General features: G+C 43.4%; 1 protein-coding gene across 1 annotated transcript; it reads left to right on the forward strand.

Moving 5' to 3' along the window:
• The first annotated feature begins 86 nt into the window (after window positions 1-86).
• LOC311107890 (carnosine synthase 1-like) lies at window positions 87-20,190 on the forward strand. Its single transcript, XM_084150476.1, has 10 exons — window positions 87-216; window positions 1,766-5,651; window positions 8,290-8,464; window positions 9,052-9,141; window positions 10,052-10,500; window positions 10,588-10,798; window positions 10,994-11,079; window positions 12,965-13,196; window positions 13,436-13,719; window positions 13,905-20,190. Exons 2-10 carry the CDS (start codon window positions 5,649-5,651, stop codon window positions 15,468-15,470), a joined length of 3,096 nt encoding a protein of 1,031 aa, XP_084006602.1. The 5' UTR covers window positions 87-216; window positions 1,766-5,648; the 3' UTR covers window positions 15,471-20,190.
• The last annotated feature ends 2,158 nt before the right edge of the window (window positions 20,191-22,348 follow it).

Raw genomic sequence — 22,348 nt, forward strand, 5'->3', positions numbered from 1 at the left:
AATCATTAGGTTGATAACGGTTGATTACTTCTGATTAAATTACTTTTGTCTGTGTTGTGTGTTTCAGACGTCTAAAAGCCCTTGACTATCACAGTGGTCAGATAGCCAAGGAGGCCGGCAGGTAGAGCCTGTGTGAAGGAGCGAGACGTACTGATAGTGTCGGACTGTACCTTTCTCCTCCATCCCTGTCCCTACACCTCCATGGCACCTGATAAGGTAGGGGATCTTCCCTTTTAGTCGACACTCACCTGTACAGGGCTGGCAGAGGTGGAACAGAGGTACGGCCTGGCTCCTCCCCTGCCAATCAACGTCTGTCCTGGTACAGCCTGGCTCCTCCCCGCAATCTCCTCAGTCTGTTTACATTGGCAAGCTTCATACAGAGTGGTTGACTTAAAGGGCAACAATAACCAGGGTTAGGGCCGTTACGGTGATGTATTACCACAACACCGGCAGTCACGAGTCATGACCTCAGTCAAATTCCACGTGACCAGTAGCCTACCAAACTTGCTAATAGCCAGTCGCTAATGGCCTGGTAATCAGCGCTCTATTCTCTTTCAAATCACGCTGACATCAATGCAAATGAAATCGAAAATCGAATTAAATATTTTATGAAAGCCCTGGCAATCAGCGTTTGAGTGGAATAGGATCACCTGTTGCACAGCGAGAGCCAGCTCCTCATAGCTGGTTGATGCATGGAATGAAATGTGTTCCTATAAGCCCATGTTGCACAACATTTCTATAGGCTATTCTATGCAATTGCGCGAGAAAACAGAGTTTTGATGGCCTCTTATTAAAAAGAGGAGGATCCCATCAGCTTTCTATAGGCTAGGCCTACTATATTTATTTCTCAACTTTCCATATATTAAGCACATTGCTTTGCTTTACAACCGGTGTAGCCTACCTAGCTAGCATGAAAATGAACTGTGGGAAAAGCGTCCGCTATTCAAGTGCATACGGATGATGTCTTTTTTTTCTGTTCCGACAGGTGCATGATAGTGGTCCATTCTAAATCAAAACTAATTTCACACATATATGATTTAGTATATGCAAAGACAAGATTAAATTGAGAATAGTCTGATGGGTGAGAATATTATTCCTTGTGAATGATGCCCAGCGTGTGCAGTCTAAGGCAAGAAGAGGCCTAATGTAGCCTAGCCCATAGGCCTATTTTAATAAGGTTTGTATATCACAACTGAAGTGGCCAAATAACTCTAAGGGCAGCCTATAGGCCAAAGACCCCTGGAACAGGGTTGGAAAGCCCATAGCCTACAGAGCCTAGTGAAACGTGTTCTTATAAGCCCAGTCATTGTGCAATCGTTCTACGGATTACATGTTTTTTAAATAAAAAATAATTCCACACATACAGTGCCTTCAGACAGTATTCATACCCTTTGACTTATTCCACATTTTGTTGTTGCAGCCTGAATTCAAAATAGACTAAATTATTTTTTTAGTACGGAAATATCTCATTTACATAAGTATTCACACCCCTGAGTCAATACAGGTTAGAATCACCTTTGGCCGCGATTACAGCTGTGAGTCTTAAGAGCTTTGCACACCTGGATTGTACAATATTTGCACATAATTATTTTTAAAATTCTTCAAGCTCTGTCACATTGGTTGTTGATCATTGCAAGACAGCCATTTTCAAGTCTTGCCATAGATATTCAAGCCAATTTAAGTCAAAACTGTAAATAGGCCACTCAGGAACATTCACTGTCTTCTTGGTTAGCAACTCCAGTTAATATTTGGTCTTGTGTTTTAGGTTATTGTCCTGCTGGAAGGTGAATTTGTCTCCCAGTGTCTGTTGGAAAGCAGACTGAACCAAGTTTTCCTCTAGGATTTTGCCTGTGCTTAGCTCTATTCCATTTTATTTTTATCCCCCAAAACACTTGGTGGTACTCAGTGATGTGTTGTGTTGGATTTGCCCCAAACATAACACTTTGTATTCAGGACATTAAGTTAATTTGTTTGCCACATTTTTTGCAGTTTTACTTTAGTGCCTTATTGCAAACAGGATGCATGTTTTGGAATATTGTAAATTTGTACAGCAGGGGTTTCAAACTCATTCCATGGAGGGCCTAGAGTCTGCTGGTTTTTGGTTTTTCCTTTCAATTAAGCCCTAGACAGCCAGGGGAAGGGAGTTCCTTACTAATTAGTGACCTTAATTCATCAATCAAGTATAAGGGAGGATCGAAAACCCGGAGACACTCGGCCCTCCGTGGAATGAGTTTGACACGTGTGCTGTACAAGCTTCCTTCTTTTCACGCTGTCATATAGGTTAGTATTGTGGAGTAACTACAATGTTGTTGATCCATCCTCAGTTTTCTCCTATCACAGCCATTAAACTCTAACTGTTTTAAAGTCACCATTGACCTCATGGTGAAATCCCTGTGCGGTTTCCTTCCTCTACGGCAACTGAGTTAGGAAGGACACCTGTATCTTTGTAGTGACTGCGTGTATTGATACACCATCCAAAGTGTAATTAAAAACATCACCATGCTCAAAGGGATATTCAATGTATGTTTTTTTATATTTTTAACCCATCTACCAATAGGTGCCCTTCTTTGCGAGGCATTAGAAAACCTACCTGGTCTTTGCGGTTGAATCTGTGTTGGAAATTCACTGCTCAAGTGATCAACCTTACAGTTAATTTTATGTGTGGGGTACAGAGATGAGGTAGTCATTCAAAAATCATGTTAAACACTATTGCACACAGAGTGAGTCCATGCAACTTATGTGACTTGTTAAGCACATTTTTACTCCTGAACTTATTTAGGCGTCATAACAAAGGGGTTGAATACTTATTGACTCAAGACCAGTGGAGGCTGCTGAGGGGAGAACAGCTCATAATAATGGCCGGAACAGAGCAAATGGAATGGCATCAAACAGCTGGAAACCATGTGTTTTGATGTATTTGATACCATTCCACTGATTCTGCTCCAGTCATTACCACGAGCCCGTTCTCCCCAATTAAGGTGCCACCAACCTCCTGTGCTCAAGACATTTCAGCTTTTCATTTTGAGTGAATTTGTAAAAAATAAATTAAAAACATAATTCTACTTTGACATTATGGGGTATTGTGTGTAGTGAAACAATCTTAATTTAATTCATATAAAATTCAGGCTGTAACACAACAAAATGTGGAAAAAGTCAAGGGGTATGAATACTTTCGGAAGGCACTGTATATTAGTAGGCTATATGTAAAGACCAGATTAAATTGAGAATAGTCTGATGGATGAGAATATTTTCAAGTGCCTGTCAAATTGTGAATGAGAGGCTGATGAAGTGTGTGCAGCCTGCGTAAGAAACAGAGCAGAGCACATGCCTTTCATGCAACTTTTTTCAAATCATCATTAGAGTCGCATCATGCAGCCTTCGATTGTACTAGAAATCAAAACATATAGCATAAGGTTTGTATCACAACTAAAGTTGCATAAATAACTCTAAATTAAAGGAACATTTCACAATTTTGAAACCTTATATTCATCATCTCCAGCACCACCCCAACATCAACATATGTGAAAATGGCACGTTTCTATGTTTTTTAGTGAAAAGGATAGAGGAAAATAAGTTTCCAATGACATCATTGGTATGCATCATGTGATTTTAACCAATTATGAGTAGGCAATGCCCACTAATTGTCTACTACGCTGAACAAAAATATAAACGCAACATGCAATAACTTCAAAGATTTTACTGAGTTACAGTTCATATAAGGAAATAAATTCATTAGGCCCTAATATATGGATTTCACATGACTGGGAATACAGATATGCATCTCTTGGTCACAGATACCTTAAAAAAAAAAGTAGGGGCGTGGATCTGAAAACCAGTCAGTATCTGGTGTGACCACCATTTGCCTCATGCAGCGCGACACATCTCCTTCGCAAAGAGTTGATCAGGCTGTTGATTGTCGAATGTTGTCCCATGCCTTTTCAATGGTGGACATTCCTGCAGTCAGCATGCTAATTGCACGCTCCCTCAACTTAACACATCTGGCATTGTGTGACAAAACTGCACATTTTAGAGTGGCCTTTTATTGTCCCCAGAACAAGGTGCCCCTGTGTAATGATTATGCTGTTTAATCAGCTTCTTGATATGCCACACCTATCAGGTGGATGGATTTATCTTGGCAAAGGAGAAATGCTAACTAACAGGGATGTAAACAAATTTGTGCAAAAAATCAGAGCGAAATACGCTTTTTGTGCATATAGAACATTTCTGGGATCTTTTATTTCAACTCATGAAACATGGGACTAACACTTGACATGTTGCGTTTATATTTTTGTTCAGTATAATTAGTTGATGATGTCATTGGAAACACTCATCTTCCTCTATCTTTTTTTGTACAAAACATAGAAACACACCATTTTCACATACTGTATGTTGATGTTGGGGTGGTGCTGGAGATGAATATGAAGCTGACATTTTTTTTACATTTCCATTTAAGCATATAGGAGGACCTGTTTCAAATAATCACTTGGTTAACTGCTCAACACAGAATAGCTGCATGTGCGCACTCCCTCTGAAATCGTTTGGGGAAAAATACCCTTTCTATTTTATTCAGCTACAGTATGTTCAATTGTATCCTTCTTACTAGAAAAGAATATAAAATAATGCCACGGGAATTATAAGCTAATCTTGTCTGCTAAATGAACTGGTATAGCCATATGGCATAGCCAGATCAGTGCCTAACATAAGGACGACTCAGAATATGCTATTCTGTTCTTCTGAAATAGGCTACATTTTCTTCATATCATAATATTTCTTTAGACCTGCCTAAAATAAATAATGGATTTATTGTGATGGAGTAGGCTATATTAAATGGAATTATAAGACTTTTTCAAATGTAAATGTTCAAAAATTCTGCATCAGTGGCTTGTAGGCGATGCGTGGAAGCCGGGAGATGCTAAATATGTTTATGTTCATTAACAGTCAATTACCGTGAGACCGACAGTTATTTGCATGATGGTTACCGGCTGACACAATTTCATGACCGCCACAGCCCTAACCAGGGTTGAAAAAAGGGTAGCCTATAATGTCTGTGTAATGTGTTGGTGTACAAGTGATTTACCATTGTTCTTTCAGAGAGTTAGGTTGTATTGCCTTTCTTCAATTACAGAAAGGGATTAAACGATGGAAAACGGTAAACCAAGTTATCTTGCCCATTTAAGTTGCAGACTACGCCAATAAGTATTTACATGTAAGGAATTGGGGACGTAACATCCGTAGCATCATTTGCATGGCAGGGTGTCACAACCGACCAACAGGTTGGCATTCCTGTGATCTCCGAGGTCTATGGAAGTGCCTTGGCTCTCACAATGTGTTTGTGTTTATAAATAGTCTATAGGTCAGCGTACTAATAATACTGCCACTTAGATTTATTAGGCTCACATGGGCTTTTTACAATATATTACATAAGAAAACAGAGACAAGTTGAATAGCATGTCACCTGTTATGTTTTTACTTCTTCTCAGCTTTCAGTATGCTCCACATTTCCTATTTCTGCCCCCTCCCTCCTCTGACCCTTTCCAGCTTGCTCCCTTCCTACCTCCCTCCCTCCCTCCCTCCCTTTCTTACCTTACCCTCTCACTTTCTTCCTCTTTCTGTCATTTCCAGGTTGCCACTTGGTCACTGCAGACATAATGGTGAGTTGAATAAGAGAGTTGGGTAGCATGAACGTTGATGTAAGCTTATATCTGCAGGTTTTCAACATTTCTATTTGAAGTAAGCGTTCTTTAGCTTTTCTGCAAAGTTTTTCCTATAATTGTGTGATAGTTGTTGTATGTTAATGCATGATAAGTCTTCAAAGGTTTGCTTGGTCTTGCTCTGCATTTTATTACATTTGATAAATTGACTGAATCGTTTTTTTCAGTATTTGGCAATCAAATGCAATTGAGTGCAACAGGCTTGTTGAAATACAAGTGATAGACGTGAGGAATGAAAGAGAGCCCAAGACAGGGTGGCAGAGACTGAACGACGAGGTGGAATGGAGTGAGACTGCTGAGCGATTGCTGTAGAGAGGAATGGGGAGAGATTGGAGGGAAAGCAGCTGCGACTGTTCATCGCGGAACCTTTACAGTTCTGCTTGTTGTCTGTGAGAGAGAAAAGTGTCAGAGGGTCTGTGCGTATCGTGTTAAATTTAGTGTCAAGTGTGATTTACATAGGTTACAGTGCAAGTAATGCTGAGCGAGAGGTGGGGCTGTGTTTTCTGCGGTGCCAATAAGTATTTATAGTTTCATTGAATGTCTTATACAGGCAGCAAACTACTGGAGCTCTACAAGTACATGGTGGTGGGAATTAAACAGTAGAGTAAAACCCTTCAGGTGTGTAGGTCATTAGAAGAGAAGGTAAATAAACATATCTGGTGATGATGGGCAAATAGAGGGAGAGAGGGGTGAAGGAGGGAAGAGGACAAAGAGAGGGTGACGAGAGTTGAAGGAGAACAAGTGGACCGTGTGTATTGTTCTCACGTGATTGCACACCAAACAATGCCGTTGCTGTGTAGGTGATCGTTTTGCATAACAATGCATGTGGTTTGTTTGTGTGTATCGTATATAATCTGAGCGCCCACACAACCTGCTACTGAAGTAGAGAGAGCCACGGAGAATTTAACAATGCAAGTTCAATGATTTAAACAGCTAACTCATAAATATTCTAAGATATAATTTTCTGTAAAAAAATTAAATAAAAAAAGATAACTTCAAACATTGTTTTTTCCCTCAAGGATACAACTGATTTGATTATCTTAATACCCATATAAACCAGAAGATAGATATCTTAGTATTTAACCTCTACGGGATCGGTGTCCCTTATACGGGACGGTTGAGCTAATGTGCGCTAATGTGATTAGCATGACTGTTGTAAGTAACAGCAAACTTTTCAGGACATAGACATGTCTTATATGGGCAGAAAGCTTAAATTCTTGTTAATCTAACTGCACTGTCCAATTTACAGTAGCTATTACAGTGAAAAAAGACCATGCTATTGTTTGAGGAGAGTGCACAACAACAACAAAACTTATCACGACAACTGGTTTGATACATTCACCTCTGAAGGTAAATAATGTACTTACATTCAGTAATCTTGCTCTGATTTATCATCCTAAGGGTCTCAGAGATCAAATATAGCATAGTTTTGTTTGATAAAATCCATTTTTATATTCAAATGTAGGAACTGGGTTCTACAGTTTGAACCCCTGCTGTCTCTGGCTCCACACCCACCCCGTCCGGCCATCTAGATGTGTGAAAGTTAGTGTATAAGCTAATGATCCATCATGTATGACATTCCTGGGAGTGTGTAAACTTACATTTTGTATAATCATATCATGTTTGTATGTTCTCTATAGTTATGTACTTGAACATTTATAAATTGTCCAATTCGGCACATTTGGGCAGACTTGATACAAAATAGTCCAGTATTGCAATGCTTCACTGGATCAATCTGAAACTTTGCACACACGCTGCTATCTAAATTGCGCCTAAACTGCAATATTATATTGTGGCCTTTCTCTTGCATTTCAAAGATGAATACGCATGTTTTTTTGTTTGTATTATATTTTACCAGATCTAATGTGTTATATTCTCCTACGTTAATTTAACATTTCCACAAACTTCAAAGTGTTTCCTTTCAAACGGTATCAAGAATATGCATATACTTGCTTCAGGTCCTGAGCTACAGGCAGTTCGATTTGGGTATGTCATTTTAGGCGAAAATTGAAAAAAAGGGTCCGATCGTTACGAGGTTAACAAAGTTTGCTGGCCAACATATCAATCAATGCTTTGTTGTAATAAATTCCATTGTTTAAAGTCCATATCTGTGTGTGTGTGTGTGTGTGTGTGTGTGTGTGTGTGTGTGTGTGTGTGTGTGTGTGTGTGTTAATGAATGGGTGTGTTTACTACGTGGGCGGGATGTACACGCACAGCTGTCAGTGGCATGTGTTTAACAGTATCGGTGGCACTCTGACATTCATGTTCCTCTCTGACAGTGTTTGGTAACACTTTTCCTTGAGGGAAAAAACATTTACATCAAGGAAAAACAGTTAATGGAGGGTTTGTAAATGGTTTATAAGTTGTTACAGACTATTAATTATTTGTAGATAGTTTATAAATCAGTAGTAACCTGTAATGGCTCATTGTTCTGGCTCATGATCACCATTTTATCCTCTTTTCTCCCTGAACATCCATCTGTAAAGTCATTTTACAACCCCTTCTCTTTCTCCTTCTCTCAACATGTATAATTTCAACATTGTTATTATGTCTCTCACACTCACCCTGTCCCCCACAGCTCTCTCTCAGCTCTCTCCCCAGCACCGTTGTCCCCAGCCTCCCCTCCTCTCCAGGAGGATGTGCTACTGGGGGACCAAGGGTATGGTCCTCCAGCCAGGAGGTGGCGCTGTTCCAGACCCTGCAAGAGGCTCTGAGGGAGATCGACCTGCCTGAAACACAGGACCTGCCACAGGGTGAGACCCGGGCTACGATCACCCGGCTGAAACGTACAGGATGATGCAGATAGAAATGTACCAGGCTAGAAAGACACCGGACGCTGTTTATTACAATCCCTATGACATGGGAATTGTGGCTGCTCTATGACCTTACCTTTCTATCTGCAATGCTCTGAATGTTTGAACACCAGAGTTAAACCTATCACAAACACTGGATCTTAACCTGCACAGAGTCACCCAGACCAAGTGAGTTTAGTACTATATGTCAATGGGCTACTAGGTGAACAGGTGTGTTTCCGTTTACTCTCACCTGGTCCAAAAACAACCCCTAGGCAAGATCCTAGCCACTTCCCCTAGCACCTACCCATTTAGTGTTTGCAGACGGGAAAGGGCCAGAGGGACCATGGGGGTGTAAGCAATAAGGTTGTGTGTCCTTCAATGAGCAATGATGACCTTCTGCCCCTATATGGTTGTTTTTGGACCTAACTTTTGTATTGGCTAACATTCATTAACTACTTTCTATTACATAGTGAAGGGCTGCACTGATGCATGGGGAATTTGACCTTGTCACTAATGGCTGTTGTACTGTTTTCCTTCTCTTCTAGGTATGAGTCACTCTGAGCTGTGTGTCTGCGCTTTGGGATCCCCCCTCCCCTACCTCTCTCTGCTGTTGGAGGTAGGCCAACGGAGCCCAGGTACGCTAGCAGAACACAGCCAGACAGGAAATACAACCGATATATAAATCACTCCACTTTATTTATACTTTGGTACTTTATACCAACCAGTACCAGCATTTGCTAACCTGTAGAAATCTGACAGTGAATCAATGTAAAACCCTATTTGGCCAGAGCATCAGTCAAAACATACACCCTTCCTTTCAAAGTAGGTGCCAAAGTGTTTTCCAAGAGGTCTTCCAAGTGTTCCTTAGTGATTCCAATAATGGTGTTAGCTTGTACATGGCTTTCTTCACCATCTATGGACCTCAAAACTTTGCCTTGCCAGATCGCCGGCAAAATATATGTTGGAACGGTATTCCTTTTATGGGATTCATTGGTGTCATTATCAAATAACATAATCGCCCCCTAGAGAGAAAAGCTCTGAGTCTAACAGTAATAGCTCTAATTTTAGCCTGATGGCCAAACGGTTGAGGGGAAAGATCACTAGTGCAGGTTGACATTTAATGAGATTGTCACTGCCCTTCCTGACTCTATTTATACATAAATAGTAATTCTATTTCCTGCTTTGTCTCTCTGTTATGACCAATACCAGATTAAAACACTTTACTTCAGTGGTGGAGAGGGGGAAAAAATGAAAAAATAGTTCATTTTACAGGTGAAACGATCGCCTCTATGACTTTTGACCTTTTTCTATGGAAATGTTTATATGTCAATGATATTTCCAGTTTTCTAGGTACGTCAACCCCCCTATATTTTCATGGAAAGCTGTGACCGGTCAAGAATCTTTCTCTCTCTCTCTCTTACCCCCATCCAATTTCTCTCTACTTCACTTTCCACATCACCCACTCCTTCTGTCCCTCCCTCTTTCTCTCTCTCGTTTACCTCCCTCGGTCTCTCTCTACCCCAACCATTCCACTCTTCTCTCTAGGAGATGCTCTCCTGTGTCTTTCTCCGTCCTGGCTCTCTCACTCCTCCCCCTCCCTCCTGGTCCACAAGGCTGTCACCTTTGACCTGGGAGGCCGTACTTTCCTCTCCAACTTTAACCCCCCTCGCAGGGTCACCTACTTCCTGTCATGTGACCCTTGGGCTGAGGAGGAAGTGACCCGGGAGACAGACTGCCCAAGCGGAGGTTCCGGCGCACTGGGTCGGTTCTGGGGGGATGTTCTAACCACCAGGGTTCTACTGCAGAAGGCCAAGATCCACTGCCCCCCGACGCTGGCCCTACTGTTGCCCCCGGGGCAGATGGGACTGGAGGAGGGCAGGACAGGAGGGGTGGAGGTGGTGCACCTGGAAATGGGGGCAGAGGGAGGGATGAACTCCGTCCGAAACAAGGTGGACTCTTTCCTGGAGTCTGAGGATATGAAGGGATCTGAAAGTGTATGTCCTGTTTGTTAGAGGATATTTTAGTCAGCATTTGTGTAAATGTACACATTTCCTCAAGCTTTCCTTTTACTTTGTGTATAGGTGGTGCTCAGGTGCAGTGGTGGAAGGTTCGTGGGCGAGGCAACCTCACCCCCTGTCTACCTGTCCAGGAACAATAGGGATGAGGTCTGGGCCAAGGTAGGTTATCTCCTGCCCCAGCTCCTCCCTGGAGAGGCAGTACTGCTGGAGGTCTACTGCTCACCACTGAAGCCTGGGCCGCGGGTAGAGGACCGCACCTGGGAACGGTACACCGGTGAGGGCTTTGAGTCTGGAACAGAGGGGGGTAGTTCGAGGTTTAAGGACCTTATTTTCATGATTATTGAATGTGTTCCTCACATGATATTGAACTTGTAAGGACTCTAGTACAACGTAATGTACTACGGCTGTTACCATAGATGATCCTCCTGGTGTTTTCATAGTGAAGTAGTAGATGTTGTGTGTGTGTCAGACTGCAGGCCTCAGGTTCCAGACCTGTCCTTCAGACTGTGTGCCATCGTAAGTCGCTCACCTCTGGACCTGCCTCTCCTCTACAAGGTGAGCGAAAGAGAGAGAGAGAACGAGAGAGAACGAGGTAGGAGAGAGAAATGAAATGTTGACTGTGCATCACAATTTGTATTGACCCTCAATACTGTAAACCTATAGCATGTGTATATATAGCTCTGTAAATTTATTTAACTCGGGAATGTGAGACAAATTCCTGTAAAAGACCAAATACAGTGGCTTGCGAATGTATTCACCCCCTTTGGCATTTTCCTATTTTGTTGCCTTACAACCTGGAATTAAAATTGTATCATTTGATTTACACAATATGCCTACCACTTTGAAGATGCAAAATATTTTTCATTGTGAAACAAACAAGAAATAAGACAGAAAAACAGAAAACTTGAGCGTGCATAAATATTCACCCCCCCCCCCAAAGTCAATAATTTTTAGAGCCACCTTTTGCAGCAATTACAGCTGCAAGTCTCTTGGGGTATGTCTCTATAAGCTTGGCACGTCTAGCCACTGGGATTTTTGCCCATTCTTCAAGGCAAAACTGCTCCAGCTCCTTCAAGTTGGATGGGTTCCGCTGGTGTACAGCAATCTTTAAGTCATACCACAGATTCTCAATTGGATTGAGGTCTGGGCTTTGACTAGGCCATTCCAAGACATTTCAATGTTTCCCCTTAAACCACTTGAGTGTTGCTTTAGTAGTATGCTTAGGGTCATTGTCCTTCTTGAAGGTGAACCTCCATCCCAGTCTCAAATCTCTGGAAGACTGAAACAGGTTTCCCTCAAGAATTTCCCTGTATTTAGCACCATCCATCATTCCTTCAATTCTGACCAGTTTCCCAGTCCCTGCCGATGAAAAACATCCCCACAGCATGATGCTGCCACCACCATGCTTCACTGTGGGGATGGTGTTCTCGGGGTGATGAGAGGTGTTGGGTTTGAGCCAGACATAGCGTTTTCCTTGATGGCCAAAAAGCTCAATTTTAGCCTCATCTGACCAGAGTACCTTCTTCCATATGTTTGGGGAGTCTCCCACATGCCTTTTGGCGAACACCAAACGTGTTAGCTTATTTTTTCCTTTAAGCAATGGCTTTTTTCTGGCCACTCTTCTTTAAAGCCCAGCTCTGTGGAGTGTACGGCTTAAAGTGGTCCTATGGACAGATACTTAAATCTCCTCTGTGGAGCTTTGCAGCTCCTTCAGGGTTATCTTTGGTCTCTTTGTTGCCTCTCTGATTAATGCCCTCCTTGCCTGGTCCGTGAGTTTTGGTGGGCGGCCCTCGCTTGGCAGGTTTGTTGTGGTGCCATATTATTTAAAAAAAATTATAATGGATTTAATGGTGCTCCGTGGGATGTTCAAAGTTTCTGATTTATTTTTTATAACCCAACCCTGATCTGTACTTCTACACAACTTTGTCCCTGACCTGCTTGGAGAGCTCCTTGGTCTTCATGGTGCCGCTTGCTTGGTGGTGCCCCTTGCTTAATGGTGTTGCAGACTCTGGGGCCTTTCAGAACAGGTGTATATATACTGAGATCATGTGACAGATCATGTGACACTTAGATTGCACACAGGTGGACTTTATTTAACTAATTCTGTGACTTCTGAAGGTAATTGGTTGCACCAGATCTTATTTAGGGGCTTCATAGCAAAGGAGGTGAATACATATGCACGCACCACTTTTCCGTTAAGTAATTTTTTTCATTTCACTTCACCAATTTTGACTATTTTGTGTATGTCCATTACATGAAATCCAAATAAAAATCCATTTAAATTACAGGTTGTAATGCAACAAAATAGGAAAAGCGCCAAGGGGGATGAGTACTTTTCTAGGCACTGTACATGAACTGAAATGTTTGTTTGAAATCAATGACCTTTTCACTAACTTCTCTCTTCTTTCCCTCCCTCTCACGTTCTATCCCCCTCCCTCAGTTGGTGTGTAGAGTGGGTGTGTCCGACGCCCCTCTCTCTCACAGCCACTCCCTCTCTCAGTCCTTGGAGATCACCCTATTAGAGTGCGGTTTCACTGACCCTACCATGGCGACCTCTCTCCGTCGCCTAGCAACGGACACCGCCCTGTCCTGCCTCTGTGTTGTCATGGAAACAGAGTCTAGCATGTCTGCAGAACTGCGCGGTGGAGCGGGCGCCCAGACCGACATGATAGGTGTGTGTTGGCTCACTGCCAAAGTTTTCCCTCTAAGGTAGCATGAAGCCGTCTGAGTTTATCTATAACTTGATAAGGATTACTGCAGATCCATGTCGAAGCCTCTCTGAAAGCATGGGTATACTTATGGCATCATAAGTTTCACCCTCTGTCAGCACTCCTTTGTCTCACTGAGCTACTGTCTGACCCTTCCACTCCCTCTGTATCTCTCTACCTCCATTCTACTCCCTCTCTCCTAGGCGTAGACCTCCTCTTCACCATGGATGGTTACATCATCAGCCCTGTTGTTCTTGGCCTCCACCCCTCCCTCTGTCTCCGCTCCTCCTTCTCGGACCGAGGGATGGGGATGGAGATGGAGGGATGTGACAGTGGGATAGAGGGGTGGAGTAGGGGCACCCTCCTCCTCACCCCCCTCACCCGCTCCCAGTACTACCTGATGCAGGGGAAGACTGTGCTGGTGGTGGGAGCTGGAGGACACAGCAAGAAGTTCATTTGGGGAGCAGCCAAAAAATACAAACTCAAGGTGAATGTCTACATTGGGAATTAACTAGTGAAAGTGAATAGATCGCCTCAACAGACTTTTCAGCCATTTTAGAAGTGCATTTTACTGCAGTGCAAGTCCGATCAAATGACACATTAATGGTTACTGGTTAGCTAGTTATGCTAATGTGCTGAACTGAACTCACCAACTCCCTCCCCTCCAATCAGATCCTGCTGGTGGACTGTGACCCCGCCCACTTCGCCTCCCAGTTGGTCGACCACTTCCTGCCCCTGCCAGACCTGCCCGACCACCGCCGTGACGACCAGCACTGCTCCCGCATCTGTGATTGGCTGTTGTCCTCCGGGCTCCGCCCTGATGGCTGCGTGTGCTTCTGGGATGACTGCGTGGTGCTAACGTCTCTGGTCTGTGATAGGCTGGGGCTCAGGGGACCTCCCCCCGAGGCCATCCGCATCGCAAAGGAGAAGAGCCGCACCCACAGGCACCTCCAGGGCCTACTAAAGTCTACTGGGACTAACTTGATCAGTGTTGAGCAACCCTCCGGTCAGGCGGATGGCCTGGTTGAGTTTAGAGAAGGTGAGAGGAGAGGAAGACAACAGAACGGTGTGGTCAACGGCATGGTCAACATGGAAGGAGATAGCATGAGAGCTATGGCCGATTTTGACAGGGGGGATCTCTTCAATGAGGCAATGGGCAAACCCGGCACTACCACCTCTACCTCTTCATCCGCCTCAGCCTCCTCTTCCTTCTCACAGTCCTTCGGCACTTTCCGGCCCTCCGCTCCCCTCCTTTCTCCCTCCCCTTCTTCCTATGCTGTTCCCTGTATCCATGTGGAGAGCGCCCTGGATCTGGAGAAGGCAGCCAGTGGTGGGGTGGGGGGGCTTGGTGGGGCCAGTGTAGGGGTGGTGAGGTTCCCTGCCATCATGAAGCTGGAGTACGGGGCCGGGGCGGTGGGCGTGAGGAAGGTGGGCTCTCTGGAGGAAAGCCTGGCACACTTTGAGAGGATTGGAGGGGACCTCCGCGAGGAGACAGACTACCCTGGCATTGGCCTGGGATGGGGCAACGCCATGACCCTCATGGAGTACGTGGGAGGCACAGAGCACGATGTGGACGTGGTCCTGTTTGAGGGGCGACTGGAGGGCGCCTTCGTGTCCGACAATGGCCCCACCCGTGCCCCGGCCTTCACCGAGACGGCCTCCCAGATGCCCTCTGGGCTGGCGCCGGAGAAGCGTGCTCAGCTGATCCGCGCGGCGCACCACGCCTGCCTGGGATGCGGCCTGCAAGACGGCGTGTTCAACGTTGAGATGAAGATGACGGAGGTGGGCCCGAGGCTCATCGAGATCAATGCCCGCATGGGCGGCTTCTACCTGCGCGACTGGATCCGGCAGCTGTATGGCGTGGACATCCTGATGGCCGCCTTCATGGTGTCCTGCGGGCTGCGTCCGTGCCTGCCCTCGGCCACAGCGCTCCCAGCCAGAGGCCACTTTGCTGGGGTGATGGTGGTGGTGTCACAGCACCTCCAGGCCCTGAGAAGCACAGCCAGCCCTGAGCGCCTGAGAGGGCTGCACCAGGAGGGGGCTCTATGGCTGAACGAGCTGGCTGAGGAGGATGAATTGATCTCTGGGGAGTACGAGGAGCCCTTCTGTAATGTCGGGGTGAGAGACGCCCACAATGCCGCCAACGCTCGCCAGCGCCTCCTCGCCCTCTGCCAGGGGCTGGGCCTGCACTGTCCTCCACGCTACGACCTGGGGTACTTCCTGTCCCACTTCAACTAGACAGGAAGTCAGGGGGGAGAAGCACCTGGGGTTTGTTCAGGAGGGTGCAATGTTTAGATTTTAGTCACAGATCAAAGTAATAAAAAAATCGATTCCCTATTCTGCATGACAGAGAAGCATATGTGTTTTAGTCCTGCCTAAGTGTTTGTTCCTAACATTGGACCCTTCTGAATAGAACCCATGTTTAGCACGGGTATGCTGTGTGCGGGTGTGTATTTTTGTACTGGGGTAAGGGTTAGTTTAGTTAGTTTAAAAGGTACATCACAGGAAGAAAAAACACTCCTGTTATATAAAAACATATCTCACAACCTTTGCATTTTTCTCACTTAAATTTTAGGGACCATCTCAGGAATAAAATAGGTATCATCTTCAGTGATTTGGAGAGAATATGATATGGGTGTCTTATCTATCTACCATGGTTCAGGAAGTGATTTCAATATCAAATTAAAAAATGGAAAAACCTTTTTAAATAAATAGCTTCTACTTTTCAGTCATTAAGAAAATAGAGGCCCTTTGTCCAATTATTGAATTTGAATTTTGGTTAACTTCCTGAATTGACAGCGTTCAATTCGAATTGACTGCGCCCCTGCTATCAATTAGGTTGTGGCATCAGCAGTCTGGGTCGTTCAACAAAATGAGTGCCTTTTGCGTCCCTTTGATATTTTAAGTAGAAATTGTGCACAAATATTGCATTTTAAAAGCTTGTTATATTAAATGAAGTGCCCTTTAATATAGACCACATGGACAATTCAATCAATCAGATTTATACTATGAATAAAAACTTGCTAAAATGCTAAAATTCATCATTTTTACATGTCCCTCTGTGCATCCTCTGTGACTTCTAGGAAGTTTTAACCCACTTAACCCCAATGTATCTCCCAAGTTTCACCATCATTGTAAAGCCCTAGTCATTTTGTTGCTTTGACAAAGTCATTTCTGAAGATTGTTATTAGTAATTAATTTGAAGTAAAAAAAAAAAAAAAAAAAGTCTTGCCTGGCTACCCATACTTGGCTTTGATACTCTGATTGGTTAGCGACAATCCAAACGCTGATGACTTTGTTTTGTACAACGCCCCTCGTCACCACAAACGACTTCAGTGATGGCAGTCTCAGACTAAAGCATGTAGCGAACGACAGAGAAGCGGAATAAATTAATGTGGGTCGTCAGACTACAAAAAACCCTGTCCCTCATTTTAAGGTCAACCCTGTTACGTGAACTGAACACATTTTAATTGGTGAAACTATTCATTTTTAAATATGTAAAGCAGATGAGCTGGTTCTACTCATTTTTGCAATTTTCTGGTGTTTTGTGGTGGTGGCATTTCTTTCTTTCTGGTCCTGATGAGAAAGAAACTGTTGGGGGAGGTCCTCTTTGAACCAATCCAGTAAATGTGGGGGAGGAGTTAAGATGGAGTGTTGCCTTGTTAACGTCCAAAAGTGGAAGCCGCGACACAGGCTCTCTTTCCATTTACCCTGAAAAACAGATGCATCCATTGAATCCACCCCGCTGAGGGTGCCCATAGAGATAGACAGTTTAGACATTTTTTTACTATTGCATTCAATTACCCCTCCCTGTTGTACACAACAAGCTTCCATTCCCCCTGTCACAAGGAGATTTATGGCTGAATTTAAAATGAAGTCGTCAACCCTGTTAATGTATTTGGCACTAAATAGGCACTTACTATAGTCATTTTTTTCTTTAACCTCTTGAGATGGGGGGGGGTGTTTTTCATTAAGTTGAACATGTGCTCTTCATGACAATGTTAAAATGAGATGAAATGTGTTTTTTCTCTCCAAGTTACACTACTCAAAAGGGACCTAATTGGTGGAATGACCCTACTACATTATAATCCAGCCATAGCAGTTGATTAATAGCCTGCACACTGTGAACACATAGCAGTGCAGGGTTGGAGGGGGAGTTATATTACACATACAGTAGGTCAGAGTTTCGTTAGCTAAATAGTTATATGAAGGAAGAGCAGAAGAAGATGGCAGATTTTGAGGATGGGGGTTTGAGGAGAGCGCTGGAACAGGTGGACAGGGGTGGCGATTGCAGAACCTTCTAACTCTTGGCTCAGAGGTGATGTCTGCGGGGTCGGCGCGTTTGAACTACTGGGAAAATGTGGAATTCTGGAACTCTGCCTCCCTCATTCTTAGAGTACATGTGAAGTTAGAGGTTGTGTGAAAGTTCATGTCTAAATTAACAAGGTTGAGGTGAAAGGTTGTTCCCCCCAAAATAAGTAACTAAAAGGGTACAGAAATGGAGATTGAATTCTTCCACATACTCACACACATTTTCCCTTGAGGCGGTTTAACCCATAAAAAGCTGTGTGTTATTTTGTTATGGAAGTCATTTGAGGCAGTTTCACCATTGCAAATGCGTTGACCCCGGAACAAGACCTCATCTTGGCAGTTAGTGTCTGTGGTGTGGCATTTGCGGTCTGGTGTCAGGTGTACTCAGTAGGCTGGGTGAAACTGAGATGCCACATGTCCTGGCCACCCCTCAGTACCCCCCATACAAGGGTTACAGTAGTCAAAAGGTTAAGGAGTTCCTGCTTCTTCTGTTTCTGATTGTTTATGTATTTCTGAGGTAATATTTGGGAATTGTATAGTAGCAGACACTTTTCTTCAAAAGGAGGTGTGACAGGAAAGCTAAAGAATAAAACAACCGAGCAAGATTACATCACTAAAACCAAAACATATTTGAAGAAATCCCCAAATCCAAACTTTTGTATTAACTTAATATGTAATATGTGTTCATGTTGTCATGTTTTGTTAATTGCTTTATTTGTGAAGTTTCAATGCATCTGATTATGAATGTGTTATTGATATGTAACATCACAGATATAAATGTAATGTTTAGATTGACAAATTGTTTTACAAATACAGTGGGGAGAACAAGTATTTGATACACTGCCGATTTTGCAGGTTTTCCTACTTACAAAGCATGTAGAGGTCTGTAATTATTATTCTAGGTACACTTCAACTGTGAGAGACGGAATCTAAAACAAAAATCCAGAAAATCACATTTGTATGATTTTTAAGTAATTAATTTGCATTTTATTGCATGACATGAGTATTTGATCACCTACCAACCAGTAAGAATTCCGGCTCTCACAGACCTGTTAGTTTTTCTTTAAGAAGCCCGCCTGTTCTCCACTCATTACCTGTATTAACTGCACCTGTTTGAACTCGTTACCTGTATAAAAGACACCTGTCCACACACTCAATCAAACAGACTCCAACCTCTCCACAATGGCCAAGACCAGAGAGCTGTGTAAGGACATCAGGGATACAATTGTAGACCTGCACAAGGCTGGGATGGGCTACAGGACAATAGGCAAGCAGCTTGGTGAGAAGGCAACAACTGTTGGCGCAATTATTAGAAAATGGAAGAAGTTCAAGATGACGGTCAATCACCCTCGGTCTGGGGCTCCATGCAAGATCTCACCTCGTGGGGCATCAATGATAATGAGGAAGGTGAGGGATCAGCCCAGAACTACACGGCAGGACCTGGTCAATGACCTGAAGAGAGCTGGGACCACAGTCTCAAAGAAAACCATTAGTAACACACTATGCCGTCATGGATTAAAATCCTGCAGCGCACGCAAGGTCACCCTGCTCAAGCCAGAGCATGTCCAGGCCCGTCTGAAGTTTGCCAATGACCATCTGGATGATCCAGAGGAGGAATGGGAGAAGGTCATGTGGTCTGATGAGACAAAAATATAGCTTTTTGGTCTAAACTCCACTCGCCGTGTTTGGAGGAAGAAGAAGGATGAGTACAACCCCAAGAACACCATCCCAACCGTGAAGCATGGAGGTGGAAACATCATTCTTTGGGGATGCTTTTCTGCAAAGGGGACAGGACGACTGCACCGTATTGAGGGGAGGATGGATGGGGCCATGTATCGCGAGATCTTGGCCAACAACCTCCTTCTCTCAGTAAGAGCATTGAAGATGGGTCGTGGCTGGGTCTTCCAGCATGACAACGACCCGAAACACACAGCCAGGGCAACTAAGGAGTGGCTCCGTAAGAAGCATCTCAAGGTCCTGGAGTGGCCTAGCCAGTCTCCAGACCTGAACCCAATAGAAAATCTTTGGAGGGAGCTGAAAGTCCGTATTTCCCAGCGACAGCCCCGAAACCTGAAGGATCTGGAGAAGGTCTGTATGGAGGAGTGGGCCAAAATCCCTGCTGCAGTGTGTGCAAACCTGGTCAAGACCTACAGGAAACGTATGATCTCTGTAATTGCAAACAAAGGTTTCTGTACCAAATATTAAGTTCTGCTTTTCTGATGTATCAAATACTTATGTCATGCAATAAAATGCAAATTAATTACTTAAAAATCATACAATGTGATTTTCTGTAGACCTCTACATGCTTTGTAAGTAGGAAAACCTGCAAAATCGGCAGTGTATCAAATACTTGTTCTCCCCACTGTATATGCGTCATTAATAATTTCACCACGTGAGCAATGGAGAACAAAGCCTTATAATTAACACAGATCTAAAGTGATTTTTCTGTTCCTTAATTATGTTGACAATAAACAATAACTGGTGTGGAAATTACTTTTTCTTTAAAGTTTTGAATCAATAAAAAGATAACCAATATCATGCTCAAGATCAAATGTTTTGATTCAGCTACTGTTCTGATTCAAATGATCAATTTACATTTCCTGTGTTATGTAAAATACAATAAACATTCAGATCTACAGACTCTTAACTTTTCTGTGTTTGTTTTATTGACACATTGTTTTAATTAAATGGATGTATTAATTAAATAGATCTGAAAGCAGAGCTCCAAAGTCTCTCTTTCACACTGTGTAGATGGGGTGATTATAAATGTAAGTGAATCCGAGTTATTTTACTAAGTGAAAGAGAGACTTTTCTATAGCCTGGCACAGGTTTGCCAAAAACCGTTTTTCCCGACTTCTCCCTCTTTCTCTCTCTTTGTTGTGCTTGTTTTGAGTCTTAGATGCAGTCCAATGCTGTTGCTAGTAGTGACTGTCGGAACTGCTTCAGTTCAGTTACACCTCAAACAAATCACACCGGTGGTGAAACTTAGAACAACAAACACAACCTGATCCATTTGCTTGACTTTTTCTCTCACTCTTTCTCAGTTCTCCACTTCTCTCCATCTTCCCCATCTGTCTTCCTCCCTATACCCCGACTTCTCCCTCTTTCTCTCTCTTTGTTGTGCTTGTTTTCAGTCTTAGATGCAGTCCAGTCCTGTTGCTAGTAGTGACTGTCGGAACTGCTTCTGTTCACAAATCACTTCAGCGCTGAACCTTAGTTTTACATTTGTTTGAGTTTTTCTCTCACACACACCCCTCCCTCTCTCTTGCTCTCTTTTCAGGAAAAAAAAATCGGAAGTAATTCAATCCTTTAATGCGCCCCCCCCCCCCCCCGAATTCCCTCTTCTGTTGTCCTCCCTCCTATTTTCCCGTCTGTCACCACGCATGCTGTCCCCTCTTTTTATTTCACACTTTGTTTATCTCTAAGCTGGAAAAGGGTGAATTACATTTTGTTTGATTTGTATATCTGATCCCCTCTCTCAAACTTTTCAGTTTAGCTTTGCATGTTATGCTCTGAGCAGTAGTGTAGTAATAGTGAGCGTTTTGTTTTTATCAGTGTTTTTCTAGGGTCTCAAAACAAGCCTGCCAAAATGAACTGCGCAGCTGCATGTCATCAGTTGGTCAGACTTAATACGATTATTATCTGCTATAACCATCTTTAGTAACACTTTCCATTACAGCAGTAACCCTAACCCTAAGTACAGGGTGAGTACAGTGAAACAATGCAGGAATAACTAACTACACAGGAATAAGGACACTGTAATGTAAAGTGTAACCCTTTCTATCATTCCCCTCAGTCACAGCCAGGTGAACACAAGATCAGCACCTTTGAGAATGGACATTCCCATGACGATGGGTGGAGAGAGGGATGAAGGGAAGGATGGGGGATAAAGGTGTTTAGCGGGGTTATAGGACAGAAGACTCTCCATCAGAGGAGAGCCACAATGCCTCGGGGTAAGAACCGACATTAGACGTATTAGTTATGAGACAGTAATAACCACTAGTTTACTAGGAGGGGTGTTGGTGGTGGCTGATATAGCAGAGTTACTCATGATGACAAAGTAAAAATGTCACAGTATTGATCTGTTCATGGTGTGCATGTAAACATGACCCTAACATAAATGTCCCAACACAGATAAATCTGGTGATAATGGGCTACTTCTCTGCTTTCAAGTTGTGGCAGTAGTCAATAGTTAATGTATCACCAAGACAGGGAGCAAAGAGACCACACATTTACAGTATACTTGAGAGATACTTTTCATTCATGTTTGCTCTTACACACACTATGTATCGATTTCTAACTAAACTTGAGAGATACACTACCGGTCAAAGGTTTTTCTTTATTTTTACTATTTTCTACATTGTCGAATAATAGTGAAGACATCAAAACTATGAGATAACACATATGGAATCATGTAGTAACCAAAAAAGTGTTAAACAAATCAAAATATATTTTATATTTGAGATTCTTCAAATAGCCACCCTTTGCCTTGATGACAGCTTTGCACAATCTTGGCATTCTCTCAACCAGCTTCACCTGGAATGCTTTTCCAACAGTCTTGAAGGAGTTCCCACATATGCTGAGCACTTGTTGGCTGCTTTTCCTTCACTCTGCCGTCCGACTCATCCCAAACCATCTCAATTTGGTTGAGGTTGGGGGATTGTGGAGGCCAGGTCATCTGATGCAGCACTCCATCACTCTCCTTCTTGGTAAAATAGCCCTTACACAGCCTGGAGGTGTGTTGGGTCATTGTCCTGTTGAAAAACAAATGATAGTCCCACTAAGCCCAAACCAGATGGGCACAA

Source organism: Coregonus lavaretus (assembly GCF_964263955.1).
Source record: "Coregonus lavaretus genome assembly, chromosome: 32".
Classification (NCBI taxonomy): Eukaryota; Metazoa; Chordata; class Actinopteri; order Salmoniformes; family Salmonidae; genus Coregonus; species Coregonus lavaretus.

What these genes read in the sequence shown, in the direction of transcription:
- LOC311107890 (XM_084150476.1), top strand. An exon ending in CACCTGGGAACGGTACACCG is followed by an intron (nt 10,799 to 10,993) that starts GTGAGGGCTTTG and finishes TGTGTGTGTCAG; the next exon opens with ACTGCAGGCCTCAGGTTCCA. An exon ending in CCAAAAAATACAAACTCAAG is followed by an intron (nt 13,720 to 13,904) that starts GTGAATGTCTAC and finishes CCCTCCAATCAG; the next exon opens with ATCCTGCTGGTGGACTGTGA.